The 27817-nt window shown below is 41.7% G+C and overlaps 1 protein-coding gene across 1 annotated transcript; it reads left to right on the forward strand.

Moving 5' to 3' along the window:
- Positions 1 to 3760: 3760 nt before the first annotated feature.
- enpp2 (ectonucleotide pyrophosphatase/phosphodiesterase 2) lies at positions 3761 to 27205 on the forward strand (the record flags this gene model as incomplete). Its single annotated transcript, XM_079503709.1, has 24 exons — positions 3761 to 3875; positions 8109 to 8264; positions 10738 to 10863; positions 11163 to 11223; positions 11570 to 11667; positions 12049 to 12128; positions 12628 to 12747; positions 12992 to 13047; positions 15005 to 15070; positions 15618 to 15690; positions 16103 to 16211; positions 18501 to 18626; positions 19320 to 19351; positions 19469 to 19596; positions 21040 to 21112; positions 21482 to 21569; positions 21771 to 21940; positions 23773 to 23818; positions 24347 to 24486; positions 25027 to 25162; positions 25398 to 25475; positions 25757 to 25889; positions 26365 to 26518; positions 26681 to 27205. The coding sequence occupies 24 exons, from the start codon at positions 3761 to 3763 to the stop codon at positions 26849 to 26851; spliced, it is 2535 nt and encodes an 844-aa protein (XP_079359835.1). The 3' UTR covers positions 26852 to 27205.
- Positions 27206 to 27817: the final 612 nt, after the last annotated feature.

Below are 27817 nucleotides of genomic sequence, written 5' to 3' on the forward strand. Positions count from 1 at the left end.
TCCATTGAGTTCAGTGAAATAAGCACTAAAGATTACTTATTTGCACACAGAACCCTCTACTAACATGTAATCCCCTATTACATTTATGTGTGACAGATATATTTGGTCTACTGATATCCACTCTTCATTACCCCTCTTCTTGCCTCCACCAACCAAATCCTTGCCAGGGAAAATAAATGCCCTCCTCTCGCAACCAATCCAATGAGCGGCCAATCTCTCTCTCTCACCCCCCTCCCTCCCTCCTATCCCTTCTAGTGGCCCTCCTGTTCAGAATCAGCATCATTCAGTCCCCTGAGCTGACCTGCAGCACTGGAATACATTCATATTGACAGTGGAACATGTTGCTGGGGAAACTGGTACGGTAAGACAAGAGTTCCTGTTGCACTTTCATGTGGGACTACTATTCCCCCCTTTCCTTTTAACCGTGTTGCCTTGCGTTATTACAAGCGCAATTACGCAACACATACATAGGCCTGCGTGGAGGTTGTGAAGATGTTAACTCTCTCATTGCGCTTTTAAAGACTTCAGAATTGTAAAGACGTTCATATCAAGTTGTGATGTGATTTGCATAAGTAGTGTACCAAAGACTGTTGTGCAAGGTGGTTCGAAATTCACCTTCAAAACAGTGCCAGGACCAAGAGAAGATTATCTAAAAGGTTTATTTATAACTAAGAGTTTTGGATTGCACAATTAAGACAACACCATGAAAGTTTGTTTGCACAAAATGTTGGACTATGAAATCTAATTATAGTTTCGTTGATTACAGTTGTATACATGTAGGCTGATTGGAATTGCATTTTACAGATATCCTGGAAATCAAAATCTGTGATATTGATCAGATGATCTCGTGTACTGCTGTGTAGGCTACCATCTCTGAGACAGGTGGCATCAACACATTCACTGAAGCTTTATGTTGCCTGGCGCTTGTTTCTCATTTAACTAAACCAGTGGTTGTGGTTATCAAACCTTATAAGGGCCACTGAAGTGTTCTGCTGTGGGGTGTGGACCCTCATCTGAAAATGTGTCTCAGGGACCTCCATACTGTGTTGTTAAAATGTTTTTAAAGGTTTTTTCCAAATTAATGTTTCAAGATTTAGAGTGGACAGGAATGATAGCCATACTTCATAGTAGTTTAAATGGTGATGTATAAGCAGAATGAGCTTTTATTTGTAGCATCAATTTGAAATTGATAGATATTGGGCCCTATCTTGCGCCAACCCTTATCCCTTACTTATTTGCCATTTTTTACTACTTTAAAAATCATTTTAATACTACTAGCTTGTAGATTGGCTATTTGAACTATTTTAAAAGGTTCTTCAAAAATTAAAAAAATGCCAAATAAGTTTAGGGATAAGGCGTAAGGGATAAGATAGCCCACAGATAGCTGCAAGATATAGCCCATAGACTATAGTGCAGTTCAGTCATCCTGGTTCCCATGTTTCTGACATTCTGGTTCCCTGCATGTTTCTGACATTCTGGTTCCATGTTTCTGACATTCTGGTTCCTATGTTTCTGACATTCTGGTTCCCTGCATGTTTCTGACATTCTGGTTCCTATGTTTCTGACATTCTGGTTCCTATGTTTCTGACATTCTGGTTCCTATGTTTCTGACATTCTGGTTCCTATGTTTCTGACATTCTGGTTCCTATGTTTCTGACATTCTGGTTCCTATGTTTTTGACATTCTGGTTACCATGTTTCTGACATTCTGGTTACCATGTTTCTGACATTCTGGTTCCCATGTTTCTGACATTCTGGTTCCTATGTTTCTGACATTCTGGTTCCTATGTTTCTGACATCCTGGTTCCATGTTTCTGACATTCTGGTTCCATGTTTCTGACATTCTGGTTCCCTGCATGTTTCTGACATTCTGGTTCCCTGCATGTTTCTGACATTCTGGTTCCATGTTTCTGACATTCTGGTTCCATGTTTCTGACATTCTGGTTCCATGTTTCTGACATTCTGGTTCCATGTTTCTGACATTCTGGTTCCCTGCATGTTTCTGACATTCTGGTTCCCTGCATGTTTCTGACATTCTGGTTCCATGCATGTTTCTGACATTCTGGTTCCCTGCATGTTTCTGACATTCTGGTTCCCATGTTTCTGACATTCTGGTTCCATGCATGTTTCTGACATTCTGGTTCCCTGCATGTTTCTGACATTCTGGTTCTCATGTTTCTGACATTCTGGTTCCCATGTTTCTGACATTCTGGTTCCCATGTATGTTTCTGACATTCTGGTTCCCTGCATGTTTCTGACATTCTGGTTCCCTGCATGTTTCTGACATTCTGGTTCCCATGTTTCTGACATTCTGGTTCCATGTTTCTGACATTCTGGTTCCCATGTTTCTGACATCCTGGTTCCCATGTGTCTGACATTCTGGTTCCCATGTTTCTGACATCCTGGTTCCCATGTTTCTGACATTCTGGTTCCCTGCATGTTTCTGACATTCTGGTTCCCATGTTTCTGACATTCTGGTTCCTATGTTTCTGACATTCTGGTTCCCTGCATGTTTCTGACATCCTGGTTCCATGTTTCTGACATTCTGGTTCCTATGTTTCTGACATTCTGGTTCCTACAGTATGTTTCTGACATTCTGGTTCCATGTTTCTGACATTCTGGTTCCCATGTTTCTGACATTCTGGTTCCTATGTGTCTGAGTTCTGACATTCTGGTTCCCATGTTTCTGACATTCTGGTTCCCATGTTTCTGACATTCTGGTTCCCATGTTTCTGATATCCTGGTTCCCATGTTTCTGACATCCTGGTTCCCATGTTTCTGACATTCTGGTTCCCATGTTTCTGACATTCTGGTTCCTATGTTTCTGAGTTCTGACATTCTGGTTCCCATGTTTCTGACATTCTGGTTCCCATGTTTCTGAGTTCTGACATTCTGGTTCCCATGTTTCTGACATTCTGGTTCCCATGTTTCTGACATTCTGGTTCCTATGTTTCTGAGTTCTGACATTCTGGTTCCCATGTTTCTGACATTCTGGTTCCCATGTTTCTGACATTCTGGTTCCTATGTTTCTGAGTTCTGACATTCTGGTTCTCATGTTTCTGACATTCTGGTTCCCATGTTTCTGACATTCTGGTTCCCATGTTTCTGACATTCTGGTTCCCATGTTTCTGACATTCTGGTTCCCATGTTTCTGAGTTCTGACATTCTGGTTCCCATGTTTCTGACATTCTGGTTCCCATTTTTCTGACATTCTGGTTCCCATGTTTCTGAGTTCTGACATTCTGGTTCCCATGTTTCTGACATTCTGGTTCCTATGTTTCTGACATTCTGGTTCCAATGTGTCATCAACACATTAGCGTTGCCTTTCACTTGATTCTCATCATCTCTAAGCCAAGTTGGATGTAGCGATTTATAATATTTGATTCAAGCAGAATGACAATGAGCTTTTACTTACTACTAGGAGAACATTTTTATTCCCTGAAGGAGACCTCTGTTTCTCAATTATGCATTTCTGCATCGTGGCTATGAGTTGTGACTCGAGCAGCATATATATATTTTTTTAATTCAGCTTGCAATATTGAATTTTGATTTGCCTCTTTACATTCTGGTTGGAATTCACAGAAGAATCGCCAAGCTTGTACATCTGCTATTGAATTACTCTTCTAAAACACTGTTCTACATCTTAAAGTGTTTTCTGAAAAACGTACTGTATGTTGCTTTGCTACTGTATACCTGTATATATAGCTAAAATCTAAAATGACACAGATATGCTGCTTTCCTGGTTTTAACGGGTTAGTGTAATGTTCCAGGTGGTGTGGGTTGTGTCCATCCTATGTGGCCCCGATGTGTCTTTAGGATATGTCTATGACCGACCCAGACGCTCAGGAGAGGAGGGGGCTTCAGCCAGGACAGAGTGTGAGTAGGCTTATAATATTATTATTGGACCTCCTGTGTAATAATAAACCTTACTGGGAATTTTGAACCGTATGCAATGCTACTCTGACAGTAATTTTCATCTCTTTTGTAACTGGTCCACACCATATTTCAGGGGAATTCATATTTTTCGAGTTTGACCTTTACAATTTCACCCTTTTAAACCTATTTTCACAGAATTGGTTCTCACTAATGCTCATTATAAGATGCCACCATTTCTGTCTGTTTGGTCTTTGTCTCAGGGGAGGGCTGTGGACAGTACAGAAAGATGCCTACAATTTTCAATTTAGGCATTAAGCAGACACTCTTAATCCAGAGTGACTACTTACAATAAGCAAATACAACACAAAGTAATTAATACATCAAATGCATAGAAATAGTAAACTATTTTACTAGGAAGTAAACTAAGGACCTATCATCCGTCTAACAGTAGAATATCCATACTTTTTTTTTTTAAACAATATGTTTATTTGGTTTTTTTCATACATGTACACAACATGGTGATGCTGATATATAGGAGCGGAGAGGATCCATACAGCAGACCAATAGACAAAAACAGAATATAGAACAAGACAAAAATGACAACAACAAAAACAAAACATTTAGCAGAAGTCAGTATATAAAGAGATAAATGAGAGTCAAGGTCCTCACAGGTTAGATGCATCAGTGTCCAAGAGAGTCCATAGGATCACTACAGTGTTATATCCATACATTGAAACTAAACACTATATGACAGTGACATGAATGGTGGCTACCAGTGACATCATTTAAAAAAATAAAAAATAATACCAGATGTCTTCTATTAGAACATGCTAGCTTTCCAGAAAGGCTGCAATTGCTATTAGCTTGGAAACCCCACGGATGATGTCACTGGTAGGCAAGTTTCTGCATAGTCCACCATTGATTTCTGTCTACATTGTTAGTAGACAGAAATTGTGCCATCTCCATCATGCTCTGTGCTTGGGTGCCGAAGTGCTACCACCACGGAGTCTGGGGGTTCAAATCCACCACAGAGTCTGGGGGTTCGAATCCACCACAGAATCTGGGGGTTCGAATCCACCACAGAGTCTGGGGGTTCGAATCCACCACGGAGTCTGGCGGTTCGAATCCACCACAGAGTCTGGGGGTTCGAATCCACCACAGAGTCTGGGGGTTCGAATCCACCACAGAGTCTAGGGGTTCGAATCCACCACGGGGTCTGGGGGTTCAAATCCACCACAGAATCTGGGGGTTCGAATCCACCACGGAGTCTGGCGGTTCGAATCCACCACAGAGTCTGGGTGTTTGAATCCACCTCAGAGTCTGGGTGTTTGAATCCACCACAGAGTCTGGGGCTTCGAATCCACCACGGAGTCTGGGTGTTTGAATCCACCACGGAGTCTGGGTGTTTGAATCCACCACAGAGTCTGGGGGTTCGAATCCACCACAGAGTCTGGGTGTTTGAATCCACCACAGAGTCTGGGGGTTCGAATCCACCACAGAGTCTGGGTGTTCGAATCCACCACAGAGTCTGGGGGTTCGAATCCACCACAGAGTCTAGGGGTTTGAATCCACCACGGGGTCTGGGGGTTCAAATCCACCACAGAATCTGGGGGTTCGAATCCACCACAGAGTCTGGGGGTTCGAATCCACCACGGAGTCTGGGTGTTTGAATCCACCACAGAGTCTGGGTGTTTGAATCCACCACGGAGTCTGGGTGTTTGAATCCACCACAGAGTCTGGGTGTTTGAATCCACCACAGAGTCTGGGTGTTTGAATCCACCACAGAGTCTGGGTGTTTGAATCCACCACAGAGTCTGGGTGTTTGAATCCACCACAGAGTCTGGGTGTTTGAATCCACCACAGAGTCTGGGTGTTTGAATCCACCACAGAGTCTGGGTGTTTGAATCCACCACAGAGTCTGGGTGTTTGAATCCACCATGGTGCAGCCGGTTTAGTCAAGTGTCTGTACGAATTTGCCTATGTTCGTGGGAGGGAAGCCAGGCGGGGGGTGTGATATTTGTCACTGCACGCACCCCTACGGACTGGAGTAGTACCTGGCTGTCAGGGAGTGTTGGTCGGAGTAGAACAGAGGCTTTATGTCCTCCCGGTGGGAAGGTGAGCCAGTAGGATGCAACAGCAGTGACAACACACAGAAATGTGTGAGGGGCCCTGACGGCTGGCGTAGCCGACTCGGCACCAAGGCTGCTAATGCTGCCTAACAGCGTGTTGCGGTCCGACTCCCGATCCCTTTGCTGCATCTCTCCCCATTTCCTGGTAGTCTACTATCTCTATGAATAAAGGCAGAAAAAGTGTGAAGGGAGGAATCAATTGCCATAATGACTAAATGAAAGTGGTATCTTATGAGCATTAGTGTAAGGATCAATTTATTAAGATAAAGTTGAAAATGGAAGAAGTTCTCCTTTAATGCCATTGACTATTTGGATTATTTGTTATTAACTTTACAGTTAATAACAAATTAACTGTACAGTTAATAACAATGGAAACTACACATACATGACTTTTACAAATGTTATACCCTCAGTGTTTTTCTTATGCACATTACACATGGCATCAGCAAGTAAGAACAGAAAAAAACATACATTTGCTCTTTAGTTTCCAAAACGGCTCAGCACAAGCAATTCGTAGTGTACCTTGGACACATTTTAATGTACCTTGGCATACTGTGCATTGGGACTTGCCTGGACCTACCTCCCCCGCGCTTGCCAGACGTGGAAAACAACCTTTGATTTTTTTGTTCAACAGACTAAATCTTGAAACCAACATGAGAGCAATCAATCACACCTGACATCAACTGGAGTGACATAAACCCACCGCTGACGAAGTCTCAGTCTCACTCTTCTAAACATGGGCTACATGCGTTTTAATGAGAACTAACATTCCATACCGGCAGCTCTATGGCAATGCTTTTAGTCAACGTATTGTTTGTTTACATATGTATTCTCTATCTGAAGTGTCTGCCAGTGCCAGTGCATATAGAATGAGCAAGTAGGGTGAAAAACAACGGATCAGTGTGACCCTGCGTCGCCGTGATTGGGCAGTCTGTGAGTTGTTGTTTTTTAGAGAGAGAGAGAGAGAGAGAGAGAGAGTATGTGTTTGCCCAGCTCTACCTTGAGTCAATATTAAGAGAGCATTTGAGCCCATTTTCTGCTTCAGATTTTCTGACCTTGTCAGTACAAAAAACTTTAGCTTTCATGGGAAGGAGAATTCTGTGCCAAAAAATTGCCACGGTTGTGGATGATAACTGCGACCTTTTCTGTCGTTTGAACTCCAGCGACAGGTTTTTTAACCCATCCAGCTGAGAATACATTTTCTGTGCACACATTGGGCCAAGCACCAATGAGTTGTATCTGTTTATTTGTTGTCCAGTCTCCAAACTCACTGGAACACAACCAGAGTAAAAGTGACACTAAAGGGTGCATGGCAGTTGCACACAGATAGTACACTACTGTGGCTACATGGCTGGCAGACAGAATCATTTTGGAGATTTACACCTAAATTATTCGGACAGTACATGCACACGCACGCACGCACGCACACACACACACACACACACACACACACACACACACACACACACACACACACACACACTTGGCATGGCTTGGATGTTTCTGCTACCTAGTATGTTTTTTCTCATGAGCGAGTGGACAAGGAACATCTTGTTATGAATGTAACAGTTAAACTTCTTTCTGTCTCTCTTGGATATGCAGGACAGCATCCGTTAGAATTTCAGTTAGAGGGATTCTCAAACTAGGGGCCAGAAACCAAAATGGGTTGCAGTTGCCATAATGTGCACATTTCGGACTTCGGATGGACAACAGCACTAAAGTGTTTTCATGAGCATAGGAATTAATCAGAATTTGTTTAATTCAATCCTGAATTTAAATCTTTAAGAATTAAGAATGCTTCATCAAATAAATCCTTGTAGCCTACTGTACCTGTTGATGATATACTGAAAAATCAGTCATGTCCTTTTGAAGTTAGTTGATCAAAAGGAGATGTCAAAACATTGTTTTGAACATTTGGAACTTTAAGGTTTAATATGGCATGGGGATATATTTTTATTGTTGTGCATCTCACTGGAATTTGTAAAACTGTCTGGAGAAGAAGACGAAAAATAAATATGCCTTTGGGCTGGAACCCCTAAAATAAGTTAATAGTTTATAGTTCATATTTGTGTACTAATTTGCACACTTTTTCTCTCCTTCACAGCTCGTACTGCATCTCCCAACATAGATACCTCTGTCTCCTGTAGGAACAGGTGTTTTGAGCTAATTGAACATGAGCCACCGCTGTGTCGTTGTGATAACCTGTGTAAGACCTACAACAGCTGCTGCTCTGACTTTGACCAGCTCTGCCTTAGGACAGGTATTGTTTTACCTTCCTGCTATTCCTGTACTTCTCTCTTTATATAATCTCTCTTCTTGCCTGTCCTTCTTCTCTTATAATTATTCTTCCTCTTCCTCTTCCTCTTCCTCTTCCTCTTCCTCTTCCTCTTCCTCTTCCTCTTCCTCCCTCTTCATCTTCCTCTTCCTCTTCCTCTTCCTCTTCCTCTTCCCCTTCCTCTTCCTCTTCCTCTTCCTCTTCCTCTTGTTAAGGGACCAAGCCCGAAGGTAGCGCCACCAGGAAGTTTTTTTGGACAGTACACCTACAGATTTTGTCCAAACATCACGCAAATTGGTACACATCCTCTCTACAGCCATTCAACGAAACGGGTCCTTTTCAGACTCCATCCTGATTGGCTAAGATTGGCTACCAAAGTTCGCAGGAGTCATGGTTTCAAACAAAATGCCGCAAATCATGAACACATCGTGTGATTTCTGTGAAATTGTGCACGCACATTCCCACTAGGCCCAGGAAGAAATGCCACTGGAACATTTTCAACTCAGCCTCATGGTGGTGCTATAACTGGCCAATTAGTGTTTTTACCTCTAACTGCACAGATCTGTGTAAAACGTTGTATGCACACTCCCTAGAGACCAAGGAAAAACCTTTGCCTGGAATTTTTCACATCTGCTCTTTATAGCGCCACCAGGAGGCCGACATATGTAAAACACATTTTCTAATATTACTCCTTCAGATTTTATCCAAATTTCACGCAAATCGGTACACATGCTCTCCATAGTCATGTGATCAAGACGGGTTTGTTTGATTTCTCATAATCCTTCCTGATTGGCTAAGATTGGCTTCTACATTTTTCAGGAGTAGCCCGCTTTGTACCCGTTTTGTACAAATCGCCACAACTCCTCAACGCAGCGTCCGATTGCGGTAAAACTGCGTGCATGCATATTCCCACTAGGCTGAGGAAGAAATGCCACTTGACAGTTTTCAAATCAGCGTCATGGTGGCGTTACAACAGGCCAAGTCGCGTCACACACACACACACACACAAAAAAACATGTTTATATTACGCCTAAATATTTTGCCAAACATCACACACACTCCTATCCTCCTGGTGGAGACCTGTGCCCAGAAGGGCACTTTTTGTAGTTATTCCACTTCTCCTTCCGCCAACAATAGTGGTTTTGGGCCATGCCAAACGATGAGAACGCGAAGCCCACGACCATTGGCCAAAGGGTGGGGCGATAGGCGATAGCACTCAATTGAAAATGCAAACTTTTAACAGATATAGCTCATCAACCGTACGACCGTCGGCAATAGAACTTCGATACGCATATGCGTCTCATCATGCCGAACAACTTTCGTGTTCTGACTTTTGACCTCTGACCTTCTCTTCTCTTCTCTTGCCCATCATGAAGATGTCTAGTACTTTTTCTTTTGTTGCCTAGCTTGAAGCTTCTCAGCTTCACTCTAAAATCATTCTCGCCCCTTCCTCGTCTCTAAACCACCCCCTGCTGCTTCCAGTGTTGGTGGTCTGTTTTTAATGTTCCCCTTTTAAACTAGGTGGTCTTTGGCTTATTACCACCTTCCTGGTATAATCCTCCCACTGTCTGAAAACAACACTGTTACAGTCTTGGTCAAGGCCGTACTGTGGTCTTTATTCTGACAGAAGTACGCCTTGCCGAGCCATGGGGCCCATAGGTTCAGGAGCCTATCTCCTGTGTCTGTAGCGTGAGGCAGCTTGATGTACAAGTACACCCCCCCTCGACATGACGCTAGTATGTCGCAGGGACTTACCCCCAATCCAACCCTTGATGCTGAGTACCAAACAGGGCGGCACTTGGTCCCATTTTTAGAGTCTTTGGTATCTTTGGGATCAAACCCTGACCTTCCAGTCCCAGGGCGGACACAAACCACAAGGCCACTGAGTCTGTTTTATTCTGACAGCGGGTACTGAATCATTTTCTTAATTCTGCAGAGTCTAAGCCATGTGGATTATATTACATTGATACACAACATAGGCTCTTATGTTTCTTATCTGGTATGGTGGGACAAATTAGCAGGCTGTGTGGAGTGTGTCCTGAGATTTGTGACATTTAAAAAGCATAAAGATCATGTTCAGTGATGTTATAATGAAATGTTTACCTTTACAATTATGTTTTGGCACATTGTCAAAGTGTGGGTTGGCACCAACAAGTTTAAGTCCATTGATATAGTAAAACTTTATACCCTGCCTTTTATATGCTCCAGGTGAGGGGAGAGATACAAGGACAGAGAGGGTGATCACTGATCAGCCGCTTGGTGTCGTGCACCAGTACCGACCAATCGGCACAATCTAAAGAGCGACTTTGTGGAACTATGTTAACCATATCCAGCATGATTATTGCATTGATTACACTAGAGTACAGTTACAGCTCCCTTTGCATTGGTTCTTGTTACAGTACATCCAGACTATATATTTTTGATTCTAATAGAACTTCTTATTTGATCTTATATCCAGAGGGCGGGTATGAATGCAGTAAGGAGCGCTGTGGGGAGACTCGAAATGAACAGCATGCCTGCCATTGCTCTGAAGACTGTCTGGCTAGAGGAGATTGTTGTACCAACTATAAGGCACTATGTAAAGGTTTGTAATTCTACTTTACTACGCTCTACAAAACATTACAGCACCCATGCTGTAAAAGGCTGGACAAAAGGATACAATCAAGAAATCAGTGTTAAAGGTTATTACTGTTATGTTGCTAGAGCATCTTTCTCAAAAATCCAGTGTGTTAATGTTTTTATTTTGTTTTTTCTTGTACATGAATGTGCACTCATTGGTGTGCAGTCTGTGCACATTATACGCACATGCATGCACACACCTTGATCTCATTCTCCCTTTTCATCTCTCTGAGTCGCTGGATAATATACAGTATGTTCTTTCAGGAGACACGACATGGTTGCAGGATGAATGCGAGGAGATGAAGACACATGAATGTCCTGCTAGGTATGTACAGTATGCAGAGGAGGAAAAGAATGGAGATTACACAATATTTTGTTTTCAGCACTTTTAACACTTGAAATTACTTTGTCTTATAAAGCTCTGTTTCCCTAGCAGTGGGTCAAGACCCATTTGTGGGTTGTTTTGTTTGCTAAGATTTGTCAGTTATTACTATTATTATTATTATTATTATTATTTTATATGTTCTAAAGATTGCCTCAGCAGAGCTGCTATTTTCACTAGTTTGGGTCCTGGACAAACAACTGATTTCTTTTTTGGGTCTTGAGCTAAAAAGTTTGGGAACTACTGTTGTAAAGTATTATTAATTTCCTTGTGATGTGTGTGGTTGTAGGTTTGTGCGTCCCCCCCTCATCATGCTGTCTGTAGATGGATTCAGAGCGTCTTACATGAAGAGAGGCACCGCCATCATCCCCAACATCGAGAAACTCAGTATGGCCTTGATGAGTTGGATGGATGGATGGATGGATGGATGAATGAATGAATGAATGAATGAATGGATGGATGGATGGATGGATGGATGGATGGATGGATGGATGGATGGATGGATGGATGAATGAATGATAATATTAATAATTAATAACAATATGAATATGAATACTAGTTATAATTATAGTTTGTATAATAATATCAATAAAGATGAAGGGGTGGTTTAGCTGTAACCGCCTTCGATGTCTCTAACAAAGATGGAAATATCATCATTATGATATGTTGCTGTCTGTGTGTGTGCATAGATAGACCTATGGAAGGCTTTTGGTTTATGAATGGTCTCTTACTGATCAAGGTGTTATTTTTGTCTGTATGTCTCCTCAGGAACATGTGGTACCCATGCTCCATACATGAGACCTGTTTACCCTTCCAAAACCTTCCCCAACCTCTACTCTCTGGCTACAGTATGGGACATTCTTCTTCTCTTTCAGTTGCTCATGATTTGCAGAGGCTGTTGTATAGCATCATTGCATGACGGCTCAGCTTCGCATTGTGCCTAAAACGCCCATAGCCGTAATATAATATGACATATGAAAGCCTTGAGTGCCGTACACAATTAGCAGCAACTCCAGATTCATTCTGGATGGCTTATTCTAATTATAATTATTCAGCTGTGCTGCTCATCCCACAAATGCATGTTCCTTACAAATGGGGCACAATTTAAAAGGGAAATAAACAGTATAATATAACAGCAAATTTCAGAACATTGCAATGTTATGGTAATTGCCTCAGATGATCACAATATTCATCTCTTATCCATTTGTAGGCAATGATACAAATCTCTTACATGTGTGTTGTGTGTCTTTACGGTTTTCATACAGTGAAAACAGGTTGCTTACAGTACTTTTGCTCTTGCTCTTCACATGGGATTGCACATGTAATTTTAGTTTGAATGTCTGTCAGGGTCTCTACCCAGAGTCGCATGGTATCGTTGGCAACACCATGCATGACCCTGTGTTTAATGCGACCTTCAGCCTGAGAAGCAGAGAAAAACTTAAGCACCGATGGTGGGGAGGACAACCTGTGAGTACTTGAACTTCTCTTCTCTTCTCTTCTCTTCTCTTCTCTTCTCTTCTCTTCTCTTCTCTTCTCTTCTCTTCTCTTCTCTTCTCTTCTCTTCTCTTCTCTTCTCTTCTCTTCTCATTTCTGACTGGCACAGTGGCACACCAAATCATTCCTTTCAGTTTCATCACAAGATGGAGAACTAGCAAGGACATTTTGACAAGTTGACATGGGATAAGTGAATGTTTTTCCTTCCCATTGCCAGATCTGGATCACATCAGTCAAACAAGGAGTGAAAGCTGCAACTTTCTTCTGGCCTGTGTAAGTCTGCCTGTCTCGGATGTCTAAACAGGGTATTGTGGTGTTGTTGGCCTGCGAGATAACCAACTTGGAGGACATTTCCATTGAATCTACTGTAAACAGTACTAATCATTAGCGGATAATTCTCAGGACAAGACATTATCCAGTAAAATATGTCTGTAAAATATGTATTTTTGTACAATCCCTATTATCGCAGTTGTAGTTGTGAGTAAAAGGACACACACACACACACACACACACACACACACACACACACACACACACACACACACACACACACACACACACAATACACAGTAGATTGTTCCCCTACTGTGCCTCCCTCCCCGTATTATTCTGTCAGCAAATCTGAGTGCCAAAACTATTCTGCAAGTCAGGAATGTCAAGGCTCTTTGTAGCAAAATAATGTTCATACTGTACAGTACTTCTCTCTGGACTTCTCTGTGAATGAAATTCTTTGGTTTCCTGCTAAATCCTTTGATTTACACAGTCAGCAATTAAATAATCCATAAAATCTGGCAGATCTTTACTTTGTAAATACCTTTTTATGATAATTTGTCTTTATCAATGCAGAGAATGGGATAGTTTTGCGCAAAAGAACCGAAAATAGACAATCAACAAGCTCACAATGTGTCACATGTCGATGCATTGCCTTTTAATGATATGTGGTTCCGACTGTAGCTTCAGACTGTAGCTTGTTTCAGTTGGTGGTGAACTTCTCTAGTCTAGAACATGTCTGATCATGTTTCTGTCACTCCGTCAGGCCAGTGCGATCTGCAACAGTTCCGTATCTATAGCATTTAGAACACAAAGGAGCCCACATTTATCAACACAGAGAGGGCTTTGATAGAGCGAGAGGCAGATCTCAGGAGAGGCATGCTGCGAGGCTGTTTTTACAGCAATTTGTGCAAATGGGCCTGTTTACGCTACGCAGGGTTTCACTATGAACCAGGGTCGCAGATGTGCCACTCTTTCAAACCACAGGGGCTAAAGTGTGATTTCGAGTGCTTTTGCTTGGCACTAGCAGAGGTGCATGTGAGAGAAAGACAGAAAGAAACTAAGAGAAACAGAGGTAGGGAAATGTAGTGAGCATGAGAGAGAGTGACAACGGGACTGACAGAGGAAAGTGTGTGTGTGTGTGTGTGTGTGTGTGTGTGTGTGTGTGTGTGTGTGTGTGTGTGTGCGTGTGCGCGTGTGCGTGTGCGTGCGTGCGTAATGGACCTTTTACAGGTTCATTTTTACAGTCCCAGAGTTAAATTAACACTGAGGGTTTTTCGGTGTGTTGAGTACGGTGGAAAGAGTGAGAAAGAGGCCCCCTGTCGAGTTTCAAAGTAGTGTAACCATACCCCCTTGTTCCTCCATCCTGCCCCCCGCTGCCCCACACCTCAAGCCCCAGTCGGGGTCTTTGAGCCTGGGCTTGATGGTTGACAGCTGTGGAGTGTAAGGTGGGAGCTTGCTTGGTGGCCTCGTCACTGCACAGGCAGTACAGTATGTGGGCCGTCCGTAATGTCCAGACACTTTATCACCCAGTGGGAGTGCTTTAAAACACGGTTTCTCAGCATGGGGTCCAGGGAACCCCAGGGGTCCTTGAGTTTGATTGATTGATTGAATACTTTATTTACACGTTTGAAAACAGTGCGGAAATACAACAAAAGCTATGCTAAAAGGGTAACAGTAAGTGATTTATAGTTATGATCCAAATGGACCCCGAGTCTTTCACGCCAAGATAATTTTTTATTGTATATTGTATATTCTCTGATAAATTGCATTGTATATTTTTGGGGTCCCAGAGATAAAATGGTATCAAATGGAGATCCATGGCCTAATGCATATCTGGGTGTGTGTGTGTGTGTGTGTGTGTGTGTGTGTGTGTGTGTGTGTGTGTGTGTGTGTGTGTGTGTGTGTGTGTGTGGTGTGTGGTGTGTGGTGTGTGTGTGTGTGTGTGTGTGTGTTCTAGTGCCATCCCTTTGCAGAGGAGGATACTGACCATGTTGCAGTGGCTTCACCTTCCTGATGGAAAGCAGTGAGTTTATGTTCTTTTAATTCTCTCACTCACTCACTCACTCAACCACACACATACTCACTCATTCATTCACCAACTTACTCTTTAATTCAATCACTCTCTCACTCTTTCACTCACTCACTGACTCGTTTTCACTCACTCACTCACTCAGTCGCTCACCTATTCATTCACTCACTCGCTCACTCGTTCACTCACTCACTCACTCACTCAATCAACCACACACATACTCACTCATTCATTCACCAACTTACTCTTTAATTCAATCACTCGTTCACTCACTCACTCACTCACTCACTCACTCACTCACTCACTCATTCATTCACCCACTCACTCACTAACTCACCCATCCATTCACTCACTCACTCACTCACTCACTCACTCACTCACTCACCCCTTCATTCATTCACTCACTCACCCCTTCATTCACTCACTCACCCACTCACTCACCCACTCACTCACTCACTCACTCACTCACTCACCCCTATATTCATTCACTCATTCACTCTCTCGTGATACTACTGTGAAACGTTGACTCTTTCCATTTCAGGCCTTATGTCTATGCCATGCACAATGAGCAGCCGGACACATACGGACACAAATTGGGGCCCATGAGTCAGGAGGTGAGTATAGTGTGTTTGTGTGTTTTGTTAAAGCACACCGTACACTAACCAGATCAACAACGTACATGAGAAGCCCTGGCCTAAACCAATTAATCACTACCACAAACACCATGCATGTTTTTTGGCTTGTATTGCAGTAAAAATATAATTAAATAAATAAAGTACATCATAAATATATTCATAATGACACTTTTTTTCTTCTGCCATAACACGACTCATTGATTACTCAATCAGAACAACTCTCGTATTGATAACAGTGGTTTTATTGATGGTTATAACATGGCAGTATAGGCTTGGTGTTGGTTGGTGGACTAGATCTGTTTTCATGGTTTACTGCTGTATGTGTGTGGGGAGATGTAACATAATCCCTCAATGGAACAAGTAAAAACGGATCCAAAACGTTCTGTTTCAGATGAACAACCCTCTAAGGATGCTTGATAGGATTGTTGGCCAACTGATGGATGGCCTCAAACAGATGAATCTGCACCGATGCGTCAACATCATCATGGTGGGCGACCATGGTATTGACACACACACACACACACACACACACACACACACACACACACACAATTTACAATTTACAATTTACAATTTAGGCATTTAGCAGACGCTCTTAATCCAGAGCGACTTACATTAGGCAGGAACAAAAGTATGGGAATACATCACATATATAAAATGCATTTATCAAGAAACATGCGTAAGCTAAGAACGTAACTAGAACATATCTATATAATGACACTATACATATTAACTATGCATATATACTATACTATGCTATACATATGTAGGCTACTATGATGTGCTATGACTATATACAATGCAATTATTGTGCTGTCTACATGACATGCTATAAGTCTGTTTCAAATGCTATCTAAGTCTAAAAAGTGCTATCTAAGGGGGTAGGATAAGTGCTATGGGCCATGATGGAGTCTGAAAAGGTGGGTCTTCAGACTACGGCGGAAGATTGGGAGTGATGCCGCAGTTCTGACTGCAACGGGGAGTGCATTCCACAGTTTTGGGGCCAGAAGGGAGAAGAGTTTGGGACGTGTGGAGCGTTGGCCCGGCGTTTTTAGTGAGGGTACTTCCAGCTTTCCTGCGTTGGCTGATCTGAGTGCGCGGGAGGGTTTGTAGGGTTCAATCATGCTTGCAAGATATGGGGGAGCCATACCTTTGGTTGCTTTGAATGCCAGCATCAGAGTTTTGTATTCTGTGCGGGCAGCGACTGGGAGCCAGTGCAGGGAGCGGAGCAGGGGGGAGACATGTGAGAATTTTGGCTGGTTGAAGACCAGACGAGCTGCGGCATTTTGGATCATTTGGAGAGGCTTAAGTGCACATGCCGGTAGGCCAGTAAGGAGCGAATTACAATAGTCAAGTTTTGACAAGACTGTTGTCTGGATTAGGAGCTGGGCTGATTCCTGGGTGAGGAACGGTCTAATTCGTCGTATGTTATAGAGTGTGAACCTACAGGATCGAGTGACAGCTGTGATGTGAGTTTTAAACGAGAGCTGACTGTCCAGGACAACACCAAGGTTCCTGGCTGTTGGGACAGACGTTACCAGGGCGTTGTCTACGGAAATAGTTAGCTCCCGCATAGGGCAGGACTTAGCTGGGAAGAAGAGAAGCTCCGTCTTGTCTGGGTTCAGCTTGAGGTGGTTGGAGGACATCCACTGTGAGATGTCAGCCAGGCATGCAGTGATGCGCTCTTCCACCTGAGTGGCAGAGGGGGGGAAGGATAGAAACAGTTGTGTGTCATCGGCATAGCAGTGATAGGATATATTGTGAGCAGAGATGATAGTGCCAAGGGATTTGGTGTATAGTGAGAAAAGGAGGGGACCAAGTACAGATCCCTGTGGGACCCCAGTTTGGAGGGTTCGGGGGGATGATAGCAGACCTTTCCAGGAAACCTGGTAGGTCCGGTCGGTGAGATAGGAAGAGAACCACTTTAGTGCTGTCCCGCCGATGCCTAGATCCGCTAGGGTGTCTAGGAGCAGCTGGTGGTTCACTGTGTCAAATGCCGCCGATAGGTCTAGGAGAATCAGGACAGCAGAGTGGGAAGCAGCCTGGGCAGCATGTAGTGCTTCTGTGACTGCCAGCAGGGCAGTCTCTGTGGAGTGTGCCTTCTTGAATCCTGATTGGTTGGGATCCAGCAGGTTGTTATGTGAGAGAAGGAGAGAGAGCTGGTTGGAGACAACACGTTCAATGCTTTTAGACAGAAATGAAAGGAGTGATACCGGTCTGTAGTTCTTGACATCTGAGGGGTCAAGGGTTGGTTTCTTGAGGAGTGGAGTTACTCTGGCTGACTTGAGGGCAGATGGGACGCAGCCTGAGGTTACTGAGGTGTTGATGATGGAGGTGATGAAGGGGAGCAGATCAGGTGCGATGATCTGGAAGATTGGAGACGGGACAGGGTCGAGAGGACAGGTGGTAGGTCTAGTGGATGTCACTAGTTGTAGGACCTCGTCTGGGGAAAGAGGGGAGAAGGAGGACATGCATGGTAAGTTGGGGTTAGTGTTGGTTGAGTCAGATGCCACTTTATGGGGGAGGGGGGGAAAGGAGCTGCTGATATCGTCAACCTTCTTCTCACACACACACACACACACACACACACACACACACACACACACACACACACACACACACACACACACACACAACTTGACTCAACTCAACTCAACTTTATTGTCATACCAGGTATCGAGCAGTGGGTAGAATTATCTACTACTGTATATAAATAATCAAATTAAACAGGCTATTAAAGGTGATATACATGACGGTATGCACACACTCACCTTCCTTCATATCTGTAGGTATGGAGGAGATCAGCAATGAAAGGACAGAGTTCCTCAGTAACTACATGCCCAACATTGATGACATCATCCTCATCCCTGGGCCTCTGGGCAGGATACGCTCCAGATATCACAACAACCCTAAATGTAAGACTGTGGAGTGAAGGAAACCACAGCATTTAAGACTTGAACAATTCACCTACAGTTGGGTGCCACCGATAGTGTCCCTTATCATTTGACCCATTTAGGCCTGACCTCAAAATTTTAAAAAAATCCTTCTAAATCCTCCAGTTTTCTGAAATAAATATTTTCACGATTTTTCAAAAATAGCAGACCTACAAGCTCGTAGCGCGCCACTCGGTGGCGCGCTATGAGCTTTTAGATCTGCTATTTTTCAATAGCTAAATTATAACATAAAAGGGGTTCCCGCCCAAAATGGGTTAACTGTCCTTTTGCGCAGATCACGCAAACCTCAGCAAAAAAAAAAGGACAATATCGATGGCCTCCAACTGTATGACTGGAACATGTCTGAAAAGAGACATTTTGTGTCACAATATGCCTATTTGGTTCTACACAATATGCCTATTGGTTCTGCAGATTTCATTGCATGATCGATGAAAAATAAATATCCGATATGGAACATCCACAATAGAACTGGAAATAGTACAGAACACCTACATCGTACTGTATCGTTGGATTTCTGTCCTTGTTTTCCATCACATACAGTGAAACTTTAATAGTTGCATTTTCAGGTTAACTGTTGAAATGTTGTTTTAAATGCACCAATGTTTTGCTAAAACACTTTTCAATGGCCTGGACATATCTTTTTTATTTTTGCAGATGACCCAAAAGCTGTTGTTGGAAATCTAACAGTAAGTATTTAATACTGTGCGTGCGTGCGTGAATTTTCTTATTGTTTATTGGAGTATGCAAGGACCTTTACTCTGTTATGATGACCCCACATTAGTTTTTTGTTTTTTAATTGACAGTGTAGGAGACCAGACCAGCATTTTAAACCATACCTGAAGCAACACCTACCAAAGAGACTACATTATGCCAACAACCGACGCATTGAAGACATTCACCTGTTGGTTGAAAGGAAGTGGCAAGTTGCCAGGTACAGTGACATCATCCAAACAGGAAGTGCAAAGGTGCAGTTTGACATTTTATCAGGATATAAATCGTACATCGTTTTATCTGCATTTAGTTTTTAACACATCAGCCATTTCATCAATCTGGGTAGTTAACATGTTAAAAACACAGCTACTACATACGTAGGTAGGCTACAGACCTATCTCTCTTCAGATATTTGAGTGGAAAGTGAATTGTACATCTAAAATAAAGACCTGTCGTGTGTGTGTGTGTGTGTGTGTGTGTGTGTGTGTGTGTGTGTGTGTGTGTGTGTGTGTGTGTGTGTGTGTGTGTGTGTGTGTGTGTGTGTGTGTGTGTGTGTGTGTGTGTGTGTGTGTGTGTGTGTGTGTGTTTTATATTGCAAAAATGCATCCACGATTCCACGTGTGAGTTCATTGATATAAAGAGCAAGTTCTTCTTCCCTCACTGGGGTTGTTAAGTTTGTGTTTGTGCACAAGGGGGATTACTAAATGAAAGAAATCTTTGAGGTTTCACTGTAAGTGAAATACAGATAGGCTAGTCGATGCTGCTATGAGCTGAATGTTAAGAGGATACACACACACGCACACACACACGTGCACACACACACACACACACACACACACACACACACTCACACACACTGACTCACACAGACATGAACGTCTACGTAAATCCCAAACCAACTAAATATTCACAGTAAATGGAAAACCTGTCCTGTCCTCTACGCTCCCCCGTCAGCTAGTGATTTACATAGTCTACATGCTTGTGGCTTTACCCCCTGGGCACTCACACACACACACTCACCTACCCACCCACTTGTGCATGTCCGCGGGTGTGTGGAGACACGCACGCACGCACGCACGCACGCACGCACACACACGCATGGAGACACACACACACGCATGGAGACACACACACACACACACACTAAACGTGCATCACTGGATGTAGTGTTTTAATGGACACTTAATAAAATGGGCCTGCTTTTCAATTAGAGAACTGTGGCCAGAGTTGTGTGAAGGCATGGTTGTGTTGGCCTGAGGGCTGAAGGACGTGAATTCCTGCAAAATACCAGAGATTAACAGCATTACATACCAAACCTTTAAAATGATTCCATACCTTCCATGCCATACCTTCTTCTTCTTCTCTGCTGTCTGTGTGTCTTGTCAGAACTAATTTCGCAAACCGCTGGACCCCTCAGTGCCACAGAAGTACCTCCATATAAATTGGTCCGTGACCCACAAATGGGTCCCAAGCCACTGTTTGGGAAACAATGCTATAGATACTGTATGTCGTAAATGACATCAAATGCAAAATCCACATTGGAGCCATGCTGTTCTCTTACTGACACCGGTTTAAATGTGATCATGAAACTAGTGTAGATATGCTCACAGATACTCAATGTTAAGAATTGTATAGGTCAATTGTTGTCGCTTCTGTTGTACAGAAAGGTTCCTGAAGGGAAGAGGATGGCTCGATCTGGTGACCATGGTTACGACAATAAGATTAGCAGCATGCAGGTACTTCCAAATCATTTTTGCTTCTGAGACACTTGTTGGCTAAAGCATAAATTAGGCTTTACATTTTTAAATGCAACAGAGTAGGCGTAACAAATATAAGGTTAAAGTGATTGATCCTGTGTTTTAATGAGGTAAATACAGTAGACGTCCATAATATTGTACTCCATACCTATGTCTCGGTCAAAATGCTTATGGAATAAGTATGCAAAAGGTTACAAGATGATACAATGGCCTGAGTTCTATTAAACTGGAGGTTTGTTTTTACCAGTACTTACTGTATAACAAAGCTATTCCTGCAGTTTCCCAGCAGATTCATTACTCCACTGTGGCAATACATCAGTGAACACATTAGCCATCTTTTATTTTCAGACTATTTTCTTAGGATATGGACCTTCATTTAAGTTCAAGACAAAAGTTCCTGCCTTTGAAAACGTTGAGCTTTACAACGTTATGTGTGGTAAGATATGTTTCCTCATGTATGAGTTAAATTATTAATCTGAAGGTTACTGACTGTGTTAGCTTTTAACTTAAATAAGTCTGTGTGAATGAAACCAAACCCACAGTACAGTAAGTACCCTTTTAATTTGAGCTATGTATCTCTTTTACACTGTTTGAGTAATTTATATGACTGACATGAATGTATTTCACTTCATCTAAGATCTGCTGGGTCTGAAGCCAGCCCCCAACAACGGAACCCACGGCAGTCTGAACCACCTACTAAAAATCCCAACCTACAGACCCACCATGCCAGAAGAGGTTTCTAGGCCCATGCCCTCTGGTGCCTCTCCCCTGGGAACAGATGACCTGGGCTGCACCTGTGATGACAAGGTTAGCCCTGATGATGACTTGATGGCAGACCTCGGCACATTTTCCTATAAACAGCTGATAATGATACATGGACAAAAGTTTAGGCAATGCAGAGTGGCAGCACTCCATGTATGGATTGATAATAGCATAAGCAGTTCATGTATCTGCTAATTAACTAATGTAGTTAACAAATACATGAAGTAGGCTAAACTTTATAATGAGTTACCTATTAAATTATTCCAATATGAACTGGCTTTAACTAATGTAGTTAACCAGTACAGTAACATAGGCTAAACGTACAGTTAGTAAACCTGTTACATTAACTGTCTGTTAGTGTTATCATTATACTTTCATCTAAATGAAATATAATGATTTACAAATATATTGTATTAACAAGTCTTATGTTAGTTTCTATGTTTATTTATTTATTATTTACACAAGTAAATTAAAAGTACATAATGTATGTAAATGAAACACAGTATGTCAGATATTATATTGCTAAGTTAGCATACATATACATGAATGAAGATCATGATCATACCTTCATTGTTTTCCAATTTCCCCAAAATGATATTGGAACTGAGATCATCATTCTTGGATAACAATATTAATTGTTAAGAATTATTCCAAGACATTGCTATAGCTTATTCACATTTCACAAGCAACGTTTCATTTCGTTTTTGTAGTGTAATACTGCATATCACTGGTAAAGGTTTTATACAAAAAATAATTTATACTGGATACTCTGAACATTATCATTTACCACTATACCCTAGAATAAAACTAGCATGGTGTCCCATTTCTAACATGCACAACATACAGTATGCACTATGCACACACATACCTAGAAGATATCATTTCATTCCGTGATCATTCGAGAAGTACATTTACACACTTGAATACCAGTGGTTACTGACTGTGCTGAAACTCCTCTGGAGGCGCATGGGGAAGAAATATGGGAATGTCCCACCAAAGCAGAAAAGTATTTAGCATGGGAAGTTAAATCAATGCTTCTCATGCAGTTTAAATATTTTAAACTGTTTTCAGATGTTTTTGTCTCGCAAGGTTTGCTCAGTAAGAAAGGGAAAGAAAGAAAGAAATCCAAGGGCTGACTAGAGATCCGCTTTTCAAACATCCAGTATAAGCACACCAAAGCAAACAACCACAATGATAATTATAATTTCTTTCTTATGCCACATAAATCATTTACAGAGCAGACCTGCGTGCGTGCGTGCGTGTGTGCATGCATGCATGTCATTTTTGTTGTTTTACATTGAATGCATATAGGTGCCATTGACTGACTGGTGCTATGTTGCATTCTAACCAGTATCCCTAAACTGCTGCAATAACCCTATCGGTTTAATTTACAGTATATCCTTGCTTTCTGTGGCAGAGCTGGAATCATATCACTTTCAGTTAATTCCAGTCATAGCTTAAGTAACACTTGCAGATGATTGGCTAATGACAAAGCTTTCATTCTCAATCATGCTTTTAAATTGATATATCATGCAGTTCTTGAATCACCTGAGTTGAAAGTGAACTGAGCCCAGCCCTGCACTGCAAAATCTGGAGTGTTTATTTAATTCTAAAAGTATACAAATAAATTACCCTTGTGGGTCATTTTTTTCCACTCTGAGTTAAATTAAACACTGAGGATTGTATTGTGTTCAGCTGAATGATTCACTTTACCTCTGCAGGGATACTGTGTGATTCCCATGTGGATCTCTGGCAAGAGATTGTTTCAATCTCCAATCTTTTTGCAGTTGCGTGTAAAAAGTAGGGGCCAGAGAGGTTTGAAAGTGACCCTTGTACGAGGCTATAACATGGAGTCACTCTGGCTCTGTCTCTTACAGAACAAAGTGGAGGAGCTAAACCAGCGACTGAGGCAAGCTATTGATGGTCAGTTTGATCATGTTAAAGTGTGATGTTTTAAAATATTAACACAACGATAATCTGGGTATTATGTAATTGTAATATTATTATAAACCAGAGAATGAGGGGACATTTTTAACATATATTTTAAATAATTGCATTAAAAAATTTACACATTAAACAGTCCCTTACTGAATTGTACTACACATCCTAACTCTTGAGGATTAGTCCCCCATGGATGGTCAGTCAATATGGAAATAAAACTAATAATAAATATTGCCCATGGTATGACCTAAAACCATATAGACAAGATTTAATTTGATCAGATTTAAAAACCATCTTAACTTCCGCTATGTCAAGAGAATGCAACATTTAGATACACATGTGAGCACACTTTTTATACATTTTAAAATATTCTCACCTGAAAAAAAGGAAACAAATCTAGGGTTTTTCTTTTCAGAATGTTGCTGTATGTTATTTTACAATAGGTTCGAAATTTGTCTTGTTTCATTATGGTTCTCTTCTTCCATCCTTCCTATGGTCCGGCTCTCCCAGATAGCAGAAATCTGCCATATGGGCGACCTGCTGTTTTGTATCGTAGTAAATATTTCATCCTCCATCATGGTGACTACATCAGTGGCTACAGTGAAGCTCTCTTCATGCCCCTTTGGACCTCATACACAGTCAGCAGACAGGTACGTTTTATCTCCTATGTTGTTCTAAGACAATTTCAACCATGGGCTGAGGTTGTCGAATTACCTTTCAAAGTCAACATGTCTTTAAGGATGGTATAGATGAGCAATATGATATAAAACCAAAGCTATGCCTCAGGAATAGAAACTACAATAGTATATGCAAAATAATGATTCATCAAGAGCAGTAGTGGCTATCTCTCTCTGCCTCCCTTCCTTCCTTCCTTCCTTCCTTCTGCGTGCGTGCGTGCGTGTAAACTGGTGGTAATGATCAGTAGGTTCATTGCACCTGACATTGAAGGACCTCATGTAGGTTCAAACGTTGTGATCTGTCTGTCTGTAATCACTTTTTGGAGCTTAAGGAGACTGTGTGTAGATATTTCTCTCTATTGTTTAATGATTAGTAGGCTGCCTAAGTTCATGTTGATGAGGTCAAAAGTCAAGGTCATGGTTAACGTTATATAATCGAACAGAAAGATGCAGAACAAGAGATGTTTGCATGTTGCATTAATTTGTGTTTGTTTTGTGCTGTGTGGTCCCCAGGTAGAAGTGTCACCGCTGCCTGAGGCCCTCTCTAACTGTGTGAGACCAGATCTTCGTGTACCTCCAGCCTTCAGCCAGTCCTGTACCAATTACAGAGCAGACAAACAAATCACCTATGCTTTCCTGTACCCGCCGCGTAAGTTTACTCTAGACCCACTGATAAACTTTTCAGTGACAGTCCTTTCATAGTTCACCTTTACTTCAAGTTACTGCAAGTCTACGGTAAGCATTATTTATCAGGCTTAATCCATTCACGTGTCTGGGTCCCAAAAAGTAATTTAGTCTATAGTCCAGTGGGTTCATGAGTGTGAATGATATAGTTGCACTTTATATTAGTCCTAATGTAGTTGTTTTATTTTCCATGTTGACAGAGTTCTCGTCAACCATGGATGGGAAATATGATGCTGTCCTTATCACAAACACAGTCCCCATGTATCCTGCATTCAAAAGTAAGTCTGTTTAATGGGGATGTCAAATTTGGTTGTTTCAATTATCCTCTTTGGGATTAGATACTGTATGTGATTTGTACACTCCAACAAATCACACAGAAATGCCATACATTGTGGATGTTACTAGTTTTTGCCATAAAGAATTCTATTAGAATATCACTTTTCATATGCTTTGACAAATCTGCACAATAAGAATTTGTGTTTTATGATCCTATAATACTTGGAATATTGGGTCTCAGATATACACGTTGTCTCTTCTGCTCTTTTTGTCTATGTTTTAGGGATATGGGGTTACTTACAGAGGGCTCTGGTGAAGAGGTTTGCCAGTGAGAGAAACGGAGTGAATATAATTATTGGTCCTATATTTGACTATGATTATGACGGCCTCAGGGATTCAACTGAGAAGATAAAACAGTAAGAATGAACCCTCATTTATTCTTTGTCATTTGGATGATAAAATAATAAAAATGGATTGCATCACGTTTTGGTGAGACACTGTCGCACAAAAAAGTATAAATTAGGCTTTAGTTTATGCATATCTACATACACAATAATGATACATATCCTGTATATATTTTTTGTGCAAATGCACTATTAAATCTAAACTGAAATCACTGAAATGTTGTCCACATGGTAAAATATTTAATACCACCTAGTAGCTTGAAAACAAGCAAATAACCCCACAGTATCATATTGTGTATAGAACATTGATCGCGCCTAGTGGCATAAATTCCTAAGGAGAATCCCACAACATAGATAGATACAACATAGATGCATTGCCATGAGCAAGTGCAGGCTTTTAATATACACACCATACCCTACTTTTTCCCACACCGTTTTCATGATGTTCTCGATTATCGCCTCACCTTTAGATGTTTCTTTACTTTAGGTCTGCAAGTGGTACGATACCCATCCCCACCCATTACTTTGTGGTGTTGACCAGTTGCCTAGACTTCACCCAGCCTGCTGACTCCTGTACTGGTCCCCTGAGCAGCTCTGCCTTTATTCTACCACACAGGCCCGACAATGAGGAGACCTGCAACGTGAGTATGCTTACAGTACTATAGGTGCGACAGTGGATCAGGGTAGAGTGGCCAGTAGAGCAGCCGGATGGGAACCGCAAGGTTCCAAGTTCGATCCTTAGAGTTAGTGTCAAAGTGTCCTTGAGTAATAAATGCAACTTTACTTTCAACTTGACCTTGTAGAGTTCTGAGGAAGAATCCCGCTGGGTGGAGGATCTGATGAAGATGCATACAGCTCGGGTCCGAGACGTGGAGATTCTGACAGGCCTGGATTTCTACCGCAGAACCACACGGAGCTACCCTGAGATCCTCTCCCTCAAGACCTACATGCACACCTACGAGAGTGAAATCTGACAAACTCCAATGCAACGTTTTTTGGTCAAAGCAGACAGATATAGATGTGAATACCCACTGCATGTTACTGTCCCTCTATGGTTTGGAGGAACAGTAAACAATCTACAGTATTTTAGGTTACAATGCAATTCACATCGTCCTACTCAGTACAGACCCTTTTTATTTTTGCATGGTGAATGTGTGGTACATGAAAGTTATTAGAGAATGTTCGCACTCTATCTACCTTTTTTCCCTTGATTTTATTTTTGTGGATCTGTGGAGATTTGCAGTGTTCTCTTGCAATATGTGATGGAAATGCACAAATTATTGCCATGAATGAAGGGAGAATATACAACAGCACTGAGCAGACTGGAACATTCAACAGTACTAAATATGTGGTACAGTCCAGTGTAGGTTTTGTTCCTGTTTGTAATTGTCCAAATCAGTGTATTTCAAATATCCACTGAATTTTCAAGTAAAAAACTTGATTATTACTTGATTATAGCAGAAGACACTTATGCTGAAACTAATGATTGAAGTGTAAAACAAGATAAAATAGGAGTGCTTCTTTGGGTTCATTTAGAATATAACATGGCCTGTTCCCTAAGTGTATAAGAAGTTGAATTAAGCACTCATTATGTCACATCTCAAAAGGCAAATTCCACTCATCACCTCATTCAAATTTGTATTACATCTAGCCTATATCGTAAAATCGTCTGTCTGTGGAGGGGTCACACCCTGCATTTCCAAAACAGTGTCTTTGATATGTATTAATCCTACAAATATGTAATGTATGCTGAGAATTATTCCTCCCCACTGTTTCACACAATTACAATACTGTACTGTAGCAGTTGACATACTCACTGTCTGAAGATGTGTGGTGAACTCACCTCAGTCTCTCACCATGACCAATATAACTTCTACGATCAACAATGTGGTTAAAATCATGCTTTACAAAGAAATGTCCTGTGATGCACTATAAACTAG

The sequence above is a fragment of the Electrona antarctica genome, assembly GCF_951216825.1.
Source record: "Electrona antarctica genome assembly, chromosome: 6".
Lineage (NCBI taxonomy): Eukaryota > Metazoa > Chordata > Actinopteri > Myctophiformes > Myctophidae > Electrona > Electrona antarctica.